Below are 20,455 nucleotides of genomic sequence, written 5' to 3' on the forward strand. Positions count from 1 at the left end.
TTTTTTTACTTGACCTTCAGGGGGGGTGGGGGTGGGCCGCCCCCCCAATATAAAGGTAGGGGAAACACTGACTAGCTTGTATAATTTCTTCCAAACCAAATCATGACTGTCCTCTGTCCCTTTTCTTTTTATCTGACTGTGGAAATATTGTAACTTTCATCACAATGCAGAAAGTATGCATGTGGTTCACTAATTTAACCTCACTGTATCCGTTATCACACGTCACCTAACAACTGCTGTCCACGCTTCTCTCCCTACCTTTCTGAAGACGAAGGGTTCCTCGTTGTATGCTGGGTTCAGGCCGTTGTTCATCACCATGCGTGTACGGAACTCCTTCCTGATGGTGTCTGTCGGCAGCCCGTACATGTCGACCTCAACGTATGTACCGATTTTCTTATCTGACAAGAACTGTCCAGAAAACACCTGAAGAAGAACAGAGGACATAACAATGAGTATTAAAAAAGTGTACAGTGGATCTTGACATTGTAGGTATGAGTTACAACAAAGAACCATCAGCATTGCCAAGTCACCAATAGTAAACAGATGAGTGTGATGAGGCAAAATCTTTGTTTAAAAGTAAATCACGTTTTTTTGTTTTTAGTGAAATATTACGAGCTTGACAGAAGTGTCGGATGACCTCACCTGTACGCTGCAGGTTGCAGCAATAACACCATCCACCGGTGTCTCTGAGAAAGGGTCAAACATCCTGTCTGACCGCCGCATGAAATCTGGCTTCAGCAGGTACCTGAAACACACACAAACACAGAAAATGAATGGAGAAAATGAGTGCACAGCAAAATCTATCTACCTTTCAAAAACAATATAGGATTTTACTATTTGGGTTGGACATTTAATAAGATCAACTGCACAACATTTGATTTCAGAGAATTTTAGTTTAAACTAAGCTCTTTTATAATCTACTGGGAACAGGAAGGTACTACAGCTTTGTGTGTGGGAGCCCGTGTGTGTGTGTGTGTGTGTGTGTGTATGTGTGTGTTAACCTCGGGCCCAGCAGAGTGACATTAGTAATGATGGGTGTCTTCAAAAGCTCTGATCTTCCCACATATGAGATTTCCAGCATTAGCAGTGAAATCTCTGCCCTCAGGGACAGTATTAGAGCCGAGGGACGGAGACAGTGATGGAGAGAGGAGGAGATAGATGACTGCAGAGAACTTTAGAGGCGGGCGAAGAGGAGCTCACATCCCTGAAGCACTCACTGGCTCCCGGGGCAGACAGTAGCTATGGTTGCTGCTGGCAACCACTAATGAGATGTGACATGCTTTAATTGATGAGCTTTAGAAAGGGGCGGAGAATGGAGGGATAGGAAAGAATGAGCGAGTGAGAGAAGTGAAGAGCTGTTCTCACCCGCAGGAGCCGTTGTACTCAAACTTTCCCTGATTCAGCTGCATGGACAGATCTAAGAGAGAGAACGAGAGGAGACACAGAAATCAGCTGCTCACATTACCTATAGAAACATCAAATATTTTTTTTCAATGTTCAATTCATTTCCTATGCTTCATTTTCTGTGGAAGTACTTCTTTGCTTTTTTTCCACTTTCCCCTAAGCATTGCACATGCTCTGCTCCCAGCAGGCCATATGGTCCGTCTTCTTTTGCCTCCAGCCGTGGGGTAGCAGCTGTCTGCTGTCAGGCATCACTCACTGTATTGGTGTGTGTGTGCGTGTGTGCACGTGTGTGTGTGTGTGTGTGTGTGTGTGTGTGTGTGTGTGTGTTTGTGTGTGGCATTGACACTTTTTGAAAAAATGTGTGTCGGTGTGTCAAGAAAACAAGAAAAGGGACAAGGGATGCTACAAAATGACATACAAATTGTTGATGCTTAAAGGCTCAGTTCACCAAAAACAAACCAGACCACAGGGTTTGATGTGGACAGTTCTCAAAAGACCAATTTGAAAAACACAAACTTTACAGTTCTACGAAAAATTTACAACAAAAAATCGGGGATAATCTTGGGTAGCATCAACATTTTCTAAGGTTTTTGTTGGAGGTTCCATGAAAAGATATCTGACAAATTTTGCATGACTAGATTCCACTGTCATTTACAGTGAGATGACAAGATTTGTTGTAATCTGGCTGATGTGACCCATTAAGCTAACATATCATTTCAAAAAGGATCTTTATTTGTAATTAATTTGAATATGTGAGGTCAAGTTCATCTTCTGTACTTTTTTGAATTAGAGGGTTGATCAGGTGCTTACATCTGTATGTGCTTGTAATATGTTCATGCTGTGTGTGGTGTATGGGTGAGAGGTCAGAGGTCCTGTGTTTGGTGCTGTGGTACCTGGGGTCTGGAAGTTGAGTGAGACCATCTGGCAGCCTGCGTTCCAGAATATCTGAGGCATGTAATTACTGGAGTCCACCCGGCCTCCTTTGGGGTAGATCCGGCTCATCTGACGCTTGTTGTAGCTGCACTGAAGTTCAGGAAAAAAAATGAAAAGAGAGAGGGGGAGCATCTGTGTTCCAGCACGTGTGAGTATGCATTTGAGCGCTTGTGTGTATATGTGTGGTAAATAGACTGCAGGACTATTTTTAGTGTGAACAGCCTGGGTCAAGTAGTTCCATTGGGGGGGGGGGGGAGTCAAAGTGTGCGTGTGTCAGGCCAAGTCACACAGTCCAAAGGCACAACGGCCTCAAGAGGCCTCATGTTATTTCCGACAGCGGCGCTGCAACAAATATGTCTGAAAAACATCAGCTCTGACCCACCATCAGCTCTTATTGAGGTGACCTCAATCCATTAAGTTAAAAGTCAGACTTTATCAGACAGCTCCACTCAGGTGAGGAACACGGCTTTCTGTTTCCTGTTTTTAATTAATAGCTATAATCTTTCCTTTCAAGATCACAATGTATCAGAGGTCAATGTTACAATGTGAAAGACGTTCCTCGTAGTGATGAACCTACAGAGAAATATCACCTGACTCAGCAACTCCACCCGTCTTTAAGTCTTAAGTATCAGTTTGTTGTTCAGCTTCTGGCCTTCATCTATATATTTACTGTTTTGGTTCACTATTATTGCTCTCTAAATGTCGTTTTGGATGCAACAGGCATCTGTTTTTGACAGATGGCAACCTTATTTGCAGAAACTAGCATCAGGACACAGTTTGCAAACAGCAAATGATCATAGAATAGTAGTAGCTGTTGAAAAGCCAAATATTCCCCCCCAGGTTTAGGCGAGACAAAAAAGAGCTAAAATAGAATAAATGTTGGGTTTGAAATTGCTGTGATGACAGAACATGCAACTCAAATGACTGATAATGATGCTAAATTACAGCTGAAAATGTTATTCAACAGTTTCTCAAACTTATACTGTGATATTTCAGTGTTGTGAACTCAATTAGTTTCCTCTGCCCCCAAGTGCAGGTTTGAAGTTTCTGGTAGTGTGGAACAGTCAACTTAATCATCCTTTAATACTTAAAGAGATTTTCTTTGGCACATGGTGGTTAATAGGTACATACTATACTATAAAAAGGCCTTTCATGACATGGTGAGAAAAATGCAGCACAGCTGTGACTGTGAGCTCAAAAGATACTTGACAAACTCTATGGCATTGGTCTTCAGGTAACCCAGACCAACAGACTCGTTAAAAGATGACATGTTATGGTGGATGTTCTTTTCTGAAAGACAGGGAAGAGAGAAGAAAAGAGTTTATGACATTGTGTTTTAATCCAGAGCCACACGTGTGACTGAAATATTCATTGAACATCCTTCGTATGGATTTTTATTCTTTGTATTAATGAACAATAATCTTTCAGGATCACAGTCAAAACAAATGTGAAATTGACAAAACAGTAAGAACCGGAGAAGCTTACCCTCTGCCATGTCGAAGCTCTGAAACTTGATGGGCTGTGCGTAGTTGACCATGGCTGACAGATATGGGTGGATGTTTGTGGTGGCTCCAACATACGTGTACTGAGCTATCAGAGCCTCCTCAACGTTCTCCTCTTCTCCCCCTTCCCCACCCTGCACAGGACAGGTACAATCATACATTCTTAGGACACTTCAATGTATCTGATTTATAAACCAAACATCATGCTTTTCCCAAGATGTAATTCATTGGATGTAAAGGAAAAAAAAATGTAGTTGCAGTCTTGCCCTTGCCTTTTTGTTATTTTCTTTGTCAGATGCTTCTGAGATATCTGTGGCATCTGTTGCTTCTGTGGCTTCTGATATCTCTGTCACATCATCATCTGGCACCTGGAAACAGACAGAAAAAACACACACAGACCTGAATTTAAACGTTGCCTCTTGGCATCAATGTCAGCACTTTCATTCTTCCATGATAATCATTGATCAAAAAAGGATCCTATAATATAAAACAACAAAAAAATCTAAATCATTCATAAACTAAGAGAATATTAAAGGTGAAAAGGAACAGTGTTGTAACAATTTCAAGGAAAGACACACACACACACACCTTCTTGATACTGTTGGTGCGTTGTTCTTCTTTCCCGGTGCTGACTGCGTTACTTTGAGAAACGCTGTTGGCCTCTTTCTCACTGGGTGCCTCTGATTGGATGCTGGGAGCCTCTGAATTCAGATCCTTATCCTCAGCCTCCTTTTCTCCTACACAAACAAACACAAAAACACATGAAGTCCAGAGCACTGATTTTCCACATCCAGGAAAATGTTTTCATTGATGCGTCAAGTTCGGCTACAAAGTAATCTCACCTAACTGAGCACCAATACACCATTTTGAAAGGGTCTTTTCTTTAAACATTGTTATCATAATGACATCAAATTAAATGTAATTAGAAAGAGTATTTGTGTCATGTCCTGTACATGTCATCATTAAACCCCTACTCCTTCACTACTCTCTAATTTCAGGGAGTTCTAAAGTTACAAACAGTTTGAATATTAAACCAGTGATCATCAACTGGTGGCCTGCGGGCCACATCAGGCCCCCCAAAGCTTCCCATCCGACCCCCAGAATATAAATGATTGTGGGTGATTAAATAATAAACATAAAAATAAAACAAGGCTGAAATACTTGCATTAGGTTTATGTGAGAAATCATATTCCCCACCGACACCAACTTCTGAACATCGGGCTTAACAGCTGTCAGGCTTATGTGCAAGAATATTATAAAGCCCGGCCACCACAGTGTCTGTCAAGAAAAAAGGTGGCCTTTGCACAAATGTAGTTGATGACCCTGCATTAAACTGACCATTCTCTGTGTCCTCTTGAGTCTCCTCTCCCATGATGATGGCTGTAGTGTTGGTCTCTCCTGCCTCCATGTGTTTCTTAAAGGCCTCCAGCTGTTCTGTATGACACAGACACGCACATGACTTGTTAAAAAACATAAATCGTAAAAGAACAGGAATGTATCAGGTCGTCAGTGTGAGTTGTGTACTTACTCTGTTCAACCTCAGGTTTTAAGCGTTTGTTTTTGATGAGGATTTTACGTTTGAGGTCATTTGGAGAGGGTAAAGGGCGCCCAGGCTCAATCTGCCCAAAGGAGAGAAAAATCACAACATCAAATATAAATGATAATCATCTAAATGCAAACAACTCTGAAAGACCTTGTGAAAAAAAAGGAGAGTCCTTACCGGGAAGTTTTCCAGAGGCTGTTTGAGGAGGAGATCCCCAAAGATCTCCTCACAATACTTGGCCATCTTGTACTGCTGTGGTTTACTGGTGAGATAAACACAAAAACAGAGATTTATATTTTTCAGTCCATTATTCTTTAATATCTGTAAAGAACAATGACAACTGCAAAATCACAACGCATCACTCCCTTGCTAATAACTAGTTGTATACAGACCTGCAATGGTTTTCAAAAGACAAAATAACAGGGTAATCTGAAGTGACAAATGCGGTCTCCTTGATAGCTTGAATAACATCCTGTTGGGGCAGAGAAGAAGAAAGAAACAAAAGATAAAGATGAAGCATGAAAGCAAGAAAAAGAAGAAGAAAGGTAATGAACTAGGAACATACCAAGACTTGTGCATTTCATACTCTCAACAGCAGAGGGCAGTGATACTTCATTCAGTCATATTGAACCAAAGCTAGAAGAAAGCAGTCTTCCTCTGTTGTGTTTGTGTATTTACCTTGAACAGGATGTCTGTGCACATGGCCTTGCCGTGAGTGATGATGGGCTCCTGGTCCTCTCCTTTTCCATCCCAGCAGTCCAACTCCACACATCTGACAGGATGGAAAAACACACATAAACCTTGTTTTACTTTTATTTAAAAAATGTTTCACCAGGAAAAAAACTCATTGAGATTAAGAATCTCCCGTCCATGCAGCACATTTTAACAAAGCAGATTCTGCACATGCAGACACCTGCTGATGATGTACCCTTATGTATTGTGTGTGTAGAATAAGATCAGCTCTATGTTGGGTGTTAATGTGTCTGCCTTCACGAGTATCCACCACCTCAACAGTCCATGACACACTGTTGTTTGTACCTGGATCCAGATAGCAGAACCTGGCGATACATCTCCACTGAAGACTTTCCTCCAAATTGTCGCCCTGTCAGGTATGTGTTGTGGGAGGAACTGATGAAGTAGTGGGCCAGCGGCTGGTCCATTTCTTGGTACAGCTCCAAACGGTCCAAGAAAACTGGAGCATTTTCATCTGACATCAGGTATCTGCAGAAGCCGTCACTGGACATGCAGCCTGGAGTAGACAGAACGAGGAGTGAAAGTAAGGCCGAGGGTTTAAGAGTAAAGTAGCTGAATGACTGCTTATGACTGAAGGCAGTAGTGTAATCACTAGAATTAGAACTTGTAATCATGAATTAAATTCAAATTTTAAAGAAAGGTTGCCGATATTGATCTAAGTATGCTAGATTTATTACAGAATAGCACTACCACTTACTGCAACTATTGTAATGATCAGAGGAAATAAAGGCATGCTGAAAATAAATTGTCACTGGTGTGCAACTGTGCCGGTGATTTTATATGACACTGTAGTTTTAAAGGTTCACAGGCAGATGGCAGTGCAGTCTAAAGTAACTCCCAGCCTCTCGTTTCCCTCCACATCTTTTACCTTTCTTCTTGAGCTCTTCATCTCTCTCGTATTTCTCAATGATCTGCATCACCCTCTTGGGGTCGTAGAATGGGAACAGGATCTCATTTAACCGGGGGTCACGCTGGTTCTGAGGGGCAACACATGCACACACAAGTTGATACAGGAACATATCGTCGAATTACTTTCTAACAAATGAGATGCAACAAATCAGCTTGAATCGACACAAAGGACAGGGGGTCGGCTTAATGCAACAAGGGACAAGGTGCCAAAGGTGCTCAATTCAAAAACTGTTTTTTCCTTATTTGAATTGCTTTCAAGGATATCAATGTAGTACTTTGAAAAACTACCTCATTAAAAGCAGAATGTATCAAACAAAAAATTCTAAGATGTTGACAAGAAACTGAGAGCCACACTAACAGGTGCAATGATTACGTGTTTGCTTAAAAGCAAAGAGGTTGTATGTGTTGGAGAGGTTCAAGGCAGTTCTACTTAATCAAATCAGCATCAAAACATTGTTACAATGTGGCTGCCCACTCATGCAGCCAGGTGGGAATTCATCTAACCAAAGCTTTGGCTCCACTGGCTGGTCTTGACTGTGATGAGGCAGCACACATGCAGTGGGAGACAAAGCAGGTATTCAGCCACACAGAGGAGCACAGCCACAGAAAACAGACGCAGACAGCAGGAAGCAACAGGATAAAAAGCCTCTACCCTCCCATTGCCATGGCAACACCAATCAGACACAGGGAGGCAAGCCGGGGAATAAGACGAGGGTGGGAATGCAGGATCGGGGAGTTGGTTGAAGTTGCCCTCACAAGCTGGCTGGAAGTTAGTAGTTCTCATTTATTGAAGGTTGATGAGAAGTGGCTGACGTCCAGTTCAGCTAGAAGGCAACTTCTAACCAGAGCAGGAGGAGGGAGTGGGCGTAAGGCAGAGGAGTCGCAGAGAGGGCAGGGGCAAGCAAAATACACAGAGAAGTTAATGAATGATAAAGAGCTTACTTCATTCAGAAAGCTGACTAACTGGTCTACAGTTAAATAATCAGTTTTGTTCCCATTGCTGCAAAGGAATTAATTAGAAAACAAAAAGTTATGCTTCTTTAAATAAACATCCTCACAGTCATTCATTCTGTTAAAATTAGAAAGCAGTCTTTAAAAGGGCATCAGACTTAAACGTTACACTTTTAGTAATAATATGTTAATCTTGATTTTCATATCATGTTTTATTGTCAAAGCAGGTTAGGCTGTTCAGACATTAGTTAGTGCAGCAGGCGCAGAAATATTTGTCCAGATTATTTCAACATGATGCAGTAGCTCAAACTGAGGGAAGATTTTAAAGTGAATATCATTGCTTTATTGAGGCGCAGGGTAAAATGGTTATACTAAAATGCAAGGGATCTACTGTTAAGTTAATTATTTGGAGGATTTATTTTGTCCTAACTTTGAGTTACTACAATATCGGTAACATCGACAAATAAGAAGGGAACATGTTAAAAAAAGGAATCTCACATCTTCTTGAAGAGTTCCTCCATGTCTGTACGAGGGCAGATCTTTTGTGTGAGCATGTAGAACATGTCAAAGGGGAAATCTTCTGGTTCGATCTCATCATTCTGTGGAAGATAAACAAGCCCATGTTCATTAACACAAGGGCAATACAACTATAGATTAATGTGACATGCATGCTCTATCTGACTGCAACAGTCTAACGTCAACTTTGTTTGACCTTTCCACTCGGGAGGCCAAGATCCTTCAGAGCCTGAAAAATCCCCTTCTCTGTCTTTCCTGATGCAAATGTTCGAGTAATGCTGTAAAAGGAAGACAAATATGTTGGCACATTGGTTGTTTAAGGGCCATCAATTGGCAACAATCTTGAGTTATGACATTTTTCACAATAAAAGTGTTCAGTATATTGTGCTATATTGAAAAAAGCAAATTACCTATATCAGTAGAGAAATCATCTCTAATATTCCATAACTCAATATATCTTTTTTTTTTTCACATCTACCTAATACGCCTTTAAATGTATTCTTACCCTCTTACAGGAATCTTGCCATTCACATTAGTCAGGAAGCACATTCTCATCCAACTAAATGAGAGGAGGAAATGAAAACACAGAGAGCGGCAAAGATTAGAAAAAGGGTCGATTTCTTACAAGAATTTATGACATGCATTTGAGAGAAAACTTAAAGTATTACTTCACTTTTCCAGGCACAGAATCTAAATAATTAAGGTTAACTTGGAGAGTTCTATTAACTGCACTCACTGTTTCTTCAGGCAGGTCATTGGACAGACGTTGTTGGCCTTAAAGTTGTGTATCACTGACCTCAGACCCTCTATCCATTTCTGCCAATAAACAACAACAAGGATTGAATGCACACTCTGCCAACACATTGACTACAGACCACACAAACACTGCATCCAAGAGGGTAAGATTGTGTATCGAAATGGGTGTCTTCTGGGAAATTAACACAAGCAAATGGACTGTCTGTTACACACACAAACAAACACACCAGTGGGGAAATGCCTAGAGAGCAACACCCCCCCCCACACACACACACACACACACACACACACACACACACAAACACACACACACGCACATGAAAACATACAATGTCAATGATGAACTCCGAGGGCTGTAGCAAGGCTACAAACAGTGACATTAAACAAACAGTCAGAGAGAAGACCTTGTCGCTCTACGTGAACACACTGATCTCTTCATCAACAAAAACATCATTGAGGATAACAATCTGAACATTTTTGACCCTTCTTACTTTCCATCTCTATATGACTTTCTCCTATGTAGCAATTGTTCTTCTGACATAAGTATTAAAACATTAACTAGATAACAGGAGCAGCAGGGGATGTCTGTTTGGACATGTGGCGACCAGGAAGAACAGGAACATATGTGGGTGTGTGTGTGTGTGTGTGTGTGTGTGTGTGTGTGTGTGTGTTTGTGACTGTGTGTCGGCTGATGTAAATAACCCTGTCATCTCCCGAGGTCTGCTACTTAGGGCCACCTGCATGCTGTGAGGTGCTGATGGTGTCATGGTGTGTTTGAGTGTGTATGTGTGTCAGTGTGTGTGTGTGTGTGTGTGTGTGTGATAGAGAGAGTGAGGGGACAGAATAAATGCATTTTAAATTGTGTATGTGTACCTGAATCTATGTGTCTGTTTGGGCTCTGTGTTGAAAGGCTGTTGTATGATATCATTGGCAGCCCTGCAGCAGTGAACTCCCTGGAGTGCCAACATCATTTAAAACATCCAGCACCACAAAAACATCCCCTCATGGGAAACACATAAACACTAACACTGGTGCCAAGAAAAATCATTTTCAGTTCAATCTGGTTTGAAACTGGTTATGTTTTTGAAATGAAGACATTTTTTCTTCAGATCCAACAACACTGAATGCATTACATAACCAATTAATTCCTCAAGGCTAGCATTGTGCTTGATTTGTATTATTATAGCTGTGTGTTTTTACTTTTCACAGCACTTCAATCACCTTCACAGGCAAACTATTGTCCATGACATATTGTGTAGAAGGTAAAAGAGATGGTGGGGAAATCTCCAGTAAGGGATGGGATTATGTAAGACCCCATTAAACTCAGTGGATCTATTGGTTACTCTTGCATGCGTGCGGCGTGCAATAATCATATTCTTCTGCAATAAATAGAAAAAAACTAATATTAAAAACAATATTGGACAAATCCTGTGAAGGACTAGGTAAATCGAGAGGTATCTCAATGTATTAATCCTGGACTGACAAGAGTCTGATAAAGAATCACTCACTATAAGCTGTCAAATTACTCCATGACATTTAATAACTGTTAAGTCTTTGTGCAGCACTGGACCTGTCGCTAGAAAAATCTATCTCACTTTGACTGTTTTCTACTCCTCCTCCCAGATTATGTTTGTTTTTTTCCTCAAGCTTTGCAACAATATCAAAATATAAGGCCAGTAATATTCCAAACTATTAAAAGCATGTCAATGAGCCACATTATTGATCCTTCTATTATCATGAACAGCGGCATTTCAGACTATTTTGAGTCAATCCCACACACAACATCCTGCTGCAGTAAATGCTTACTATTGTATGAAATGTGTATTAATCTCAACTATAAATAGTCCCAAACAAGTGAGTACTGTTTTAGAAAATGTGCAGTGCCCAGCTGTTTAAGGAAAACACTTTTCCTTGTAAAATGAAGCCCATTTTTGTGACTAATTATTCAAGATTAATATCTTCATCAGGAACAAATAGGCTTTGTGCCACAGAGGAAACCAAAAAGTTATATTATTTGTTTCTGTCTTTTTATAAGAATTGTTGAAATTGAATTAAATAAAACCCCAACATTCTGCTTTGAAGAAGAAACCCCAACACAGGCTTTAATTCTCTTAATGTAGCATTTTCATCATGCCACCAATGACTCTGTGATATTTTTTATTGTTTCTTAGTATGTTCAGTCTTTAAATATGGATCAATGCAGCTCCAGGAAACTGACATTTCATCTGCAGATACATTTGTGTATTGTGGAATATGGATGGTTAGTACAATGTTTGGATGTATGCCAGCAGGGGTCAGCATTAATAAAGTCTGCATGTTAAAGAAGAAAGAAGGCAGTGGAGGTGCCATCTATTTGTGCCTTAAAAAATATAGATAGAAAGAAACTGATAGAGAAGGCGATAAAGATGGAGAGGTTTCTTTACTCCATAAGGCAGTCAGATTTGCCCAAGAGCTTTTTCCTTAATGAGCGGGAAGAGAAACAAAAAGACAAAAGAGAGAGAGAGACAGAGCGAGAGAGATACAAAAAGAAAGACAAAAATGATTAGAAAATAACTGTAAAAGCAAGAGTGCAGGAAGAACTGAGGGAGAAAGCAAATGGGTGAGACAGAGAAAAATGACTCATTCCAAATGTGTCTATTTATCAGTGAACCAAGGCCAGATCTGCTGTGTGTGGGAGACGGCATATGAACCATTCACCTGGCAATTTGCTTCGTCTGTGAATCAAATATCTGCTGTGTTCTATTAGCCTTTATGTCATGTGGAAATGTTGAATGAACAAAGAATGTACTACAGATGCTCAGAAGACTTTCTGGTTTCTGGACCACATATGTTTCCTAACCATCATGGATATGAGTCAAAATGCCATCTGTAAAAAGTGTCTTGATTAATTGGAAGCCAGCAGGCAGCTTCTGCATCTTGCTTTGAGCGCATGCAGAGAGCATTGATAAGACAACAAAGGATGCTAGTATATGAAGATATACAATACTGATTCAAAATATGAATCAAACTGAAACAACACTTTCAAGGACTGCACGTCAACAGTATTATTGTGACATTTCACATCCTCAGTCATAAGTATTAAAGTAGAGATCTGTAAAAACAACAATGCATGCGTGTTTTTTACCCTTGCTGTGTCTGGATTCTCTGCCACCATGAACATGAAGCTGAGGTTGACCAGGTCTGTGCCGCTGCAGATGCAGATGATGCAGCCCTCCAAGTCTGCCTCGGTTTTTCCAATGGTCTCAAATGACGACAAGATCTTGGGGTCCTGCAAAATAAAAGGAAGCGAGACAGTTTAAAAGGGACCCTGTCGGAAAGTAGTCGTTCACATTATTGTACATTCTAAACATGTTCGATAGTCTGAGACAGTAGCCCTCACTTACCAATCTGGTGTAGAAACCAGTGCAGATGTGCACTTCTCATCTGATTAGCCTATTTTCCAAACACAAGAAGGTCCTGACTCTGTCTTACAGCCCCCGGATTTCTTTATTCGTTATTATGTCACATGAAGTGGCATATCAGCGTATTTATTATTTAAATCTCCGGACATACCGATTAGTTATGATCTAATGTTGATGTTCTGTATTCTTAAATATTTCATATTTCAGAGGCTAAAAGTTGTATTTAGTATCCTCTGGAAGTTTTTCTGTCCTTTTAAATTAACTGTTTTTAGTTTTTCTGTTTTCATTTGTCTCAGTATTTTCTGCAGCGATATTCCTGTGCGCATGAACGTTTAACATGTAATTACCGAAAGCAGCCTCTCTAATCTTTAATCTGTAAAGTAAATTGATTAAACAATTTTATTAAACAGAGATTGTTTGAGGTGGAGCGTAATATAAAATACATTTTAGATATCTTATCTAACAGTAAATCTGTGAACCTCTATCTATCCGTCTTAACAAGCACTGTTATAGTGTGATCTAATTATTCTCCGACACTGACAGATTCGCTGCAGCGCAAGTCCACACTGAGTTGAAAACGTGCGTACACGAACTGAGACCTGGCGTGGGATTTGAGCGTACCCTCCGCTCACGTCCAAATTGATAAGTGCCAATTGTCAATTTAGGAGGCATACAAGTAAAATCTACATGGAGGAATAATGCGTTTAATAATACAATTACAAGTTAACTATCATTATTTTTTGCATTTAATCAAACATGGTCTGAAAAAGTAAAAAGAAAAGTAACATGAAATAGGGTATGCTTTAGGGTGGGCTAACGTGTCTTTCAAAGTCATAAACAGATAAATGCTGTGTTCATAATAGGATTGGACTTAAAGACATTTTATCAGATGCTCATTTTTTGTCAGGATATTTTGTAAAGCCAAAATTAGCATTAGAATAAATATCACAGTTACTTTTAATTAAGGATGGACATTGCTAACAAAGCTAGTGCTAGCATTAGCTAATAATATCTGGTTTGTTCCCACCGCTTTGCAGGTTTACCCTTCTATCTAATGATGGGTAAAAATAAAGGACAGCAACATTAACCTCTTTTATTACAGTAAGTCTTTGGGACCATATAATTGGTAATTCAAATTTATTAATGACATGAATCATGGCTTATTGCTTTTCCCCCCCCTACTTTCCTCCAGCAATCACCTTACATTTCTCACTTTTATAATTTCTAAAATGTCATAAAACAATAAATACAACAAAAATCACTTTGGCTTTCTAAGACACAACATAGTAGAAATGTGACATTTACATCACCCTGATTATATTCTACAATCATCATTACAGTTCAGTCCGACACAACTACAATCCCCTGTTCAATCAGTGAAGAAAACAAAAAAACAGCAGTCAATCTGCCACCATCATCATCACCACACAAGACAGTAAAGTACTTTTGTTGTACAATTGAATTAACAGCAACAGGCAACAGGCTCTCCCGTCTCAATGCCTCAGCCAGCAATCATCCAATACAATTCATCTCTCCCAGCTCATTGGATTACGTGAAACAGCTCTGGGGGCTTGTGTAACCGAGTTAGCCTCTGAGGAGAAGCCCTGCTATCAGTTCCTCTTAGTTTGCTACTTACAGGACAGCAGAGAGCCTTTGAACAAACAGGAGGAGCTGCTATCAGGCTGCAGTATCTGTGTACGTGCCCTTACACATGTACATACACACACGTCTGCACCGTGCAAACAGACCACCTCCTGCTGTCAACATTACATACACAACATGGTAATCTCTGTGTGCTCACTGCGCTGTGTACACAAGTGTCTCCTGTCAGCCTGCTGACTTTAACTGACTTGCATCCCAATTAGAGGCAGGCATTCCCAAAGAGCATTTACTTTTGCATTTATTTGCATGTTGCAAAATACTACAATATCACTGACACTGTCAATATTTAATATTTCATATGCAAGGAACAACACCAGATTTGCATTTGTGTCTAGCGTGGTATCAGCTAAAAAATAACTGATTGGTTGAAAGCTGCGGTGAAAAAATATAGTAATGTAGCAAGTTAATTAAATATATCAGGTTTATGTTCTTCTAGTTCCTTGTGAGTTGGTAAAGAGAAGCCCTGCAGTGAGAGTCCCAGAACAGTCAGTCAATAGAAGAAGTCACATTGCCTTGGCTCGGTAAAGCATAACTTAAGTGTCTGAATGTGGAAGTGAGCCACTGAATGATAGGAGAGATGGGTTGGTGAGTGTGAATATTGTGAGGACATTGTGTTTCCCTGAGGTCTCACCTTTGGGACAGCACCAACTCGAATGCTGTTGATGAGGGAACACTCAAGAACCTGGCCTTCCTGTAAAAACCATAAGGAGAAAAGATTTATTTCCCAACAAGAGATAGAAAAGAAGGTGTGGAGGAAATGACCACAGGTGGAGTGAGAGATGGAGGAAGACATTATGAAACAGTAGAGTCACAGCGAATGATTCTGCAATCATTTCTGTGATTTCAGGTTTTTACATTAGACATTATGATAAACTATCATTGACTATCTATTTCTCATAATAAAGTTTCAAGTCATATACACATCCTCTGTATATTGATGTCAGATCAGCTGTTCAATTGGTTCAATAAAGGAGTTTGATTCACAATGTGACAGTCTGCAGTGTCCTACGACATCGCACGAGATAAGCAGAGACAACAACAACAAAGATAAGACAACTTATTCTTTCTTAGACAGATATATTCCTGTAAAAAGCAGAGTGTGAGGTTTTACCTTCCCCTCACTCTTCCAGGTGATGAAGAAGCCAAACTCGTCTACTCTCATCTGACAGTTGGGCTCAAACATGAACGGGTCCTGTAGAGGAGGGAAAAATATATGAGAGCAGGCTTCATCATTCTTTTCATTCACAGGTTCTTTTGACACGGAGAGACATTAAACAGCCACCCTGTTAAACACACACAGAGCTCACTCAATGTACTCATTGACGCATGAACAGGAATATACTAACAGCAGCCAGCTTTTTATGGCTGTGCATCTTCACTGGTCTCACGCTCGATCCAATTACCATGTTCCTGTCACTGATTTGATTTGATTCAATTCAATATCGCGATTCATCACATATCACGGTGCATTGTAGAAACGATTAATTTAAACACCGCTATAGCTTATCTTAACCAAAAATATATAATATATATAGAATATATAATTCACTCATCTGCTCAAGGTTGTATTTGCCCTGATGAATGACTGTATCAAAGTGTTAGTGTGTTATTGTTTTAAGGGGAAGAGCCTGACACACTCACACACATTATTTATTATTAATTAAGGATATTGCCTCCTGTGTGAATAGGACTGAGACAGCAAGCTATTTGGTTCTATCATGTAATCTTAAACCGTCATTAAAAGCAATTAAACAATCCTATTTCCATTTAGGATACATTGAGACTTCTGTAAGCGCCGTTAAAAGCTTGACTTGCTTTCATCTGAATCAAACCTGACAGAGGCTTCAGCTGCACATCGAGAAAGAGGACTCCGTGAAAGAGATGGTCCCAAATGAGTCCTGACTGTTAAAAACGTACAGCAGGCTAGTATTACACTCACAGACGGCTTGTTCTTGTAAAGCTAAAAGGTTTATGGGAACACTCAGCCTTTCCACACACAAGGGAACAATTAGCTGAAGATCCAACCATCTATGGATGGTTTGGATGGGTCCAAAGCATGAATATGGTGGTCCTCTCCCCATTTATGGTCAAGTGTAGCTCAGCATGTGTGTGGATATGTGTCTGTTGATCCCTCTCTTTTCTTGTCCTGTCCATAACAATGAGCTTTTAAACTTGTAAAAAAAAAAACAACAACAAAAAAACAGATAATGTTTACAAATATGAAATAAAGACCCTTCAGAGAGCATAAAGTAAATGTGATTTTGTCTAACAAGCATGCATTTAAGGCAAATATTGATTTGAGTAACCATGTCAGCAGGTCTCTATATTACAGGGATAGATACTCCTTTAAGGCATCTGCTGTAGCTAAGATAATTCATATTGACAAGTACCTCATACAACCCCACCTCAAAAATACTGAACTAACTATTCCTTTAGGTTGAGTCAAGTAACATGTGTTGCACGTCATGTCACTGACACTTCAGACCATCTCGTGTTTATCAGTAAATGACAGAGAGAACTCAATTTTATGTATTATTTAATTCTCTTCTTTTCTTATCTTGTTCTCATTAACTTTATGTCATATTTTTTGTTACTGGTGCTTTAGCTAAATGTCTTATCCTGTTTCCTATTTTTCATGTCCTTTTAATATTTGTCACATTTAATCTGTTTATTTCTTACATATGTATGAAGAGGAGTGCAGAACCCGCACACTGCATGTATAATAGGCTCATATTTCCCTTACAGTCAACTTAAATATATATCTTGTAAATTACAGATGCATTCGCTAGGTGACTCTTTCTAAATAACTCGGTCGATATCACCACACCAAAGTTGTGAACTGATTTTGGGTCCTGACGGGATATATATATTTGTTTTTACCCATTGTATTTTATACCTAATTTGGAATCGCACAGTCACAAATAATTACACTGTCATCAATGGTAAGACAACTTCCAGTTTTCCATCTTTTTAGTTTATATATATATATAAAACAAAACAATAACAATATTTTTTGTGCATGTGTATAACCACAGGTGTTTAAAACTTAAATATGGATCAAATGGAAAGAAGGTTGTCTCAGATTTATATGTAATTTCCACTTTGTTAACAATTCTTCAAATGTGGTTTTCTCTCTACCCTCATCAACAGTCTGTCAATAAGAGGCTGTTTAGTCCCCATGGAAACAAACCATCCGCTAGATCTCAGTGATTGATTTCTAATCAGTGAGACGGCTTCCCCCTTCCACATACACGCATATATATATATATATATATATATATATATATATACAGCATACACACACACACACACACACACACACACACACATCCACAGGAAGTCTTTTGGCTGTTAACTTGACTGATCACTGAGGGCCTCATGCCGTATTGACCTCTGACCTACTTGCCTTTGGAAATGTCCCATAGGTGACAATCATTTTTATAACGACTCCCCTTTAAGTACGGACAGAAGACATTTAAACTTTTAAACTTTAGCCTGAGTTGCATATGTCATACATCAAACTGTATTGTGGGCTCATGTTTTTTTGTATGGGTGGGATATGTATGTCTATATGTGTTGTGTTGTGTGTTTGTATGTATGCTGGCTGCTGGAACACCTAAATTTCCCTGCTGGGATGAATAAAGTATATCTTATCTTATCTTAAACATCTGAAATATCTCTCTTTAGAACAGAAACTGATGCATTATTGGTAATTTATAGAGCATATTAAGGTTCTTCCACTGTGCTCCACATATGTTGGGCTAAACAGAAGAGGTAAAGAAGTCACATGACACTTTAATTAGGGTCAGCCAAAAATTAAGAAAAAGTAAAACCAAAATCAGAATGCATGAGGGGAAAATCTAGTTATAACACAACTGTTTGTATTTAAGTAAAACTGTAACATCATCCATTGGTACTCCAAAATGCCCCTGCAGAGACAATATGTTTCAAATGTTTATTTTCTAAAGAGAAATAAGTACTATATGTCGCATTTAGAGATTCCTGCATTGATAGAAGTCCCTTAAAATGCTTTGAATTGCACAAAAACAATGCAGGAATACACAAACACACACGTGCACATCACCTGTCTCAACCATCTGTTACTCTATGGGGTGTCACTCAGTGGAGAATGTTTTGTGTAAGAGATCCGTGCTGTTTAGCATTATTGTGTGTATGTGTATCAGAGGTAATTATAAAGAGCATGTGTGTGACTGTGGGTGGACCCAGCTTATGTCAATCGAAGCAGATGTCCCCTGCAGGCGATGTATTTGCCATGCAACAGAGCTAAAGCTATCCACTAGCTCACATACACAAAGATTGTGCTTCAGTCAGAATATATCTTTGTAAACTGATTAGACAGAGTCCATACTGAACAAATATCAATCAATATAAGTGATTAATAACATGAATGATATGATTAAATCATTAATTGCAGTTTTAAGGGGGTAGTGGTATCTCCCATGTGACATCTAATTTGAGCCTTTAAGGCGACTGACACAGGTCGACCTTATTAAGATTCAGGCCAGTCCTAACCCTGTCCTGCCTCGGCCTGGCTCATATTCACAGCAGCAACACACTGAGGAGTCTCTTCAGAGGCATGCCGGCCCAGTTTCTCAGCTCTCTTTGACACGGCCGTGGATTTGACAATGCTTTTCCCTACACTCTCTCCAGTTTTTCTCCTCTGCCTTAGAGGGATCCTCCTCCCGCCCATGGTTGCCCGCATAAACGGAGAGGACTGAGGGGATTTCCTGATGTGTGCAAGGCGACTGTATCCGATCGTATCCTTGTGTGTGTGCCGCCTGGCATGTGTGTGACACACTTTGCTTTTGCTCAGCTAATGTCCTAGCTAAGTGTCCTGATTAAGTTAGTCAGAGGAAACGTGGGCAAAAGGAGAGAAGGATGAACATGGGGTCATGTATGTATACGTATAAGTATACAGTATACAGAAAACAAATATACTGAGCTTATAAAGGGATGTTTGATAATGATGATGATGATGTGTCATTTTGGTCTAAGTGATATTGCTACTGGAAATAAAAGCAAAAACTGGTTTGTGGCAGAAACTGAGCAATAGTTTAATCCTATTTTGTTAAATTTTTACAGTTTGTATTTTGTTATGATCTTGTTACAGCATAGTTTTGATCTGTTGGTGTTTTTTGTCTTTTGCACTTTAACTGTGTGGTCATATGATGTAGTAATCCTTACACATTTTCTACTGATTTCAATCATACGAAACATATAATAATCAATCAAGATTAGGGAATACATGCCATCAAATCAATAATAGTCTATTAAAAACAAGAAATATGATCTCTCTCTGAGATCTCACACGGACACTATTTTTTTTTTAATTCTCAGTGGACTTGCTGCAGACAAGCAGTCGCCATGCTTACTTCTCGGAATGAGGCTGATCAACATGGCTTCTCTACACCTACATGTCTCACTACAATAATAATTAATTAGGTCAAAGGAAACACCTTCGCTAGGTGATGTGTGTTTTTGTGTTTGTGAGTGTGCATGCTAATGACCGACCCGGGGACAATCATTAAGCGTTAAAGACGATAATGGGACAGAGCAAAGACCTTCCTCTTTGTCAACAAGGTTATAGACAAAGTCAAACTCCGTGCAGAGCTAAACCTTCATGTGTACATCAAGGATTGTAAATTCCATTCTACATATACTACTAATAATAATAATAATAAATATACCATAAACAGGTTACCATTCTGTTTGTTTTCACATTCACATAATTATTTCTTTCAGTGTAGATACCTCACAAGACATACTTCATTTTTACCTCATCAAACCTGTCGAAGGAGGCGCCTTCCTGCATGAATTCAGGCAGGTGCTTCTGCCAGTTGAACTCGTAGGACTTAGTCATGGCTGCTCACAAACCTGAGACAAACAAGGGAGAAGAGAGAGAAAAAACAGACAAAAATGTACTAGTTAAAGCACTGCAACAACCAGGTGTGAAGGATCATAGAGGTTTCAAGGAGGGATTGTTTGTTTCAGTATATTATATGCACTACAACGGTCTTCCTCTGTCTTGTAGTCCAAAGAAGATGCTTAATTCACTGAGCATTGTTACTGTACAAGGCCCTCTAGGGGAGCATCCTAAAAAATCT

The 20,455-nt window shown here is 39.6% G+C and overlaps 1 protein-coding gene across 1 annotated transcript in view; it reads right to left on the reverse strand.

The window, feature by feature from the left end:
• LOC132985197 (1-phosphatidylinositol 4,5-bisphosphate phosphodiesterase beta-4-like) overlaps positions 1 to 20,455 on the reverse strand; it is a 66,621-nt gene that overhangs the window by 12,794 nt on the left and 33,372 nt on the right. Inside the window, exons 4-27 of the mRNA XM_061052442.1 lie at positions 20,128 to 20,225; positions 15,442 to 15,522; positions 14,962 to 15,021; positions 12,392 to 12,535; positions 9,248 to 9,327; positions 9,017 to 9,070; positions 8,708 to 8,789; positions 8,494 to 8,594; positions 7,987 to 8,044; positions 7,004 to 7,112; positions 6,421 to 6,631; positions 6,061 to 6,154; positions 5,775 to 5,854; positions 5,560 to 5,644; positions 5,368 to 5,458; positions 5,178 to 5,273; positions 4,428 to 4,576; positions 4,112 to 4,207; positions 3,823 to 3,973; positions 3,543 to 3,627; positions 2,298 to 2,422; positions 1,366 to 1,417; positions 643 to 745; positions 259 to 423 (exon numbers count right to left, since the gene is read on the reverse strand). Of these exons, the coding sequence (XP_060908425.1) occupies positions 259 to 423; positions 643 to 745; positions 1,366 to 1,417; positions 2,298 to 2,422; positions 3,543 to 3,627; positions 3,823 to 3,973; positions 4,112 to 4,207; positions 4,428 to 4,576; positions 5,178 to 5,273; positions 5,368 to 5,458; positions 5,560 to 5,644; positions 5,775 to 5,854; positions 6,061 to 6,154; positions 6,421 to 6,631; positions 7,004 to 7,112; positions 7,987 to 8,044; positions 8,494 to 8,594; positions 8,708 to 8,789; positions 9,017 to 9,070; positions 9,248 to 9,327; positions 12,392 to 12,535; positions 14,962 to 15,021; positions 15,442 to 15,522; positions 20,128 to 20,211 (2,436 nt within the window). The 5' untranslated portion in view covers positions 20,212 to 20,225. The remainder of the gene's footprint in view (positions 1 to 258; positions 424 to 642; positions 746 to 1,365; positions 1,418 to 2,297; positions 2,423 to 3,542; positions 3,628 to 3,822; positions 3,974 to 4,111; positions 4,208 to 4,427; positions 4,577 to 5,177; positions 5,274 to 5,367; positions 5,459 to 5,559; positions 5,645 to 5,774; positions 5,855 to 6,060; positions 6,155 to 6,420; positions 6,632 to 7,003; positions 7,113 to 7,986; positions 8,045 to 8,493; positions 8,595 to 8,707; positions 8,790 to 9,016; positions 9,071 to 9,247; positions 9,328 to 12,391; positions 12,536 to 14,961; positions 15,022 to 15,441; positions 15,523 to 20,127; positions 20,226 to 20,455) is intronic.

The sequence above is a fragment of the Labrus mixtus genome, chromosome 12 (genome assembly GCF_963584025.1).
Source record: "Labrus mixtus chromosome 12, fLabMix1.1, whole genome shotgun sequence".
In the NCBI taxonomy this organism is placed as follows: Eukaryota; Metazoa; Chordata; class Actinopteri; order Labriformes; family Labridae; genus Labrus; species Labrus mixtus.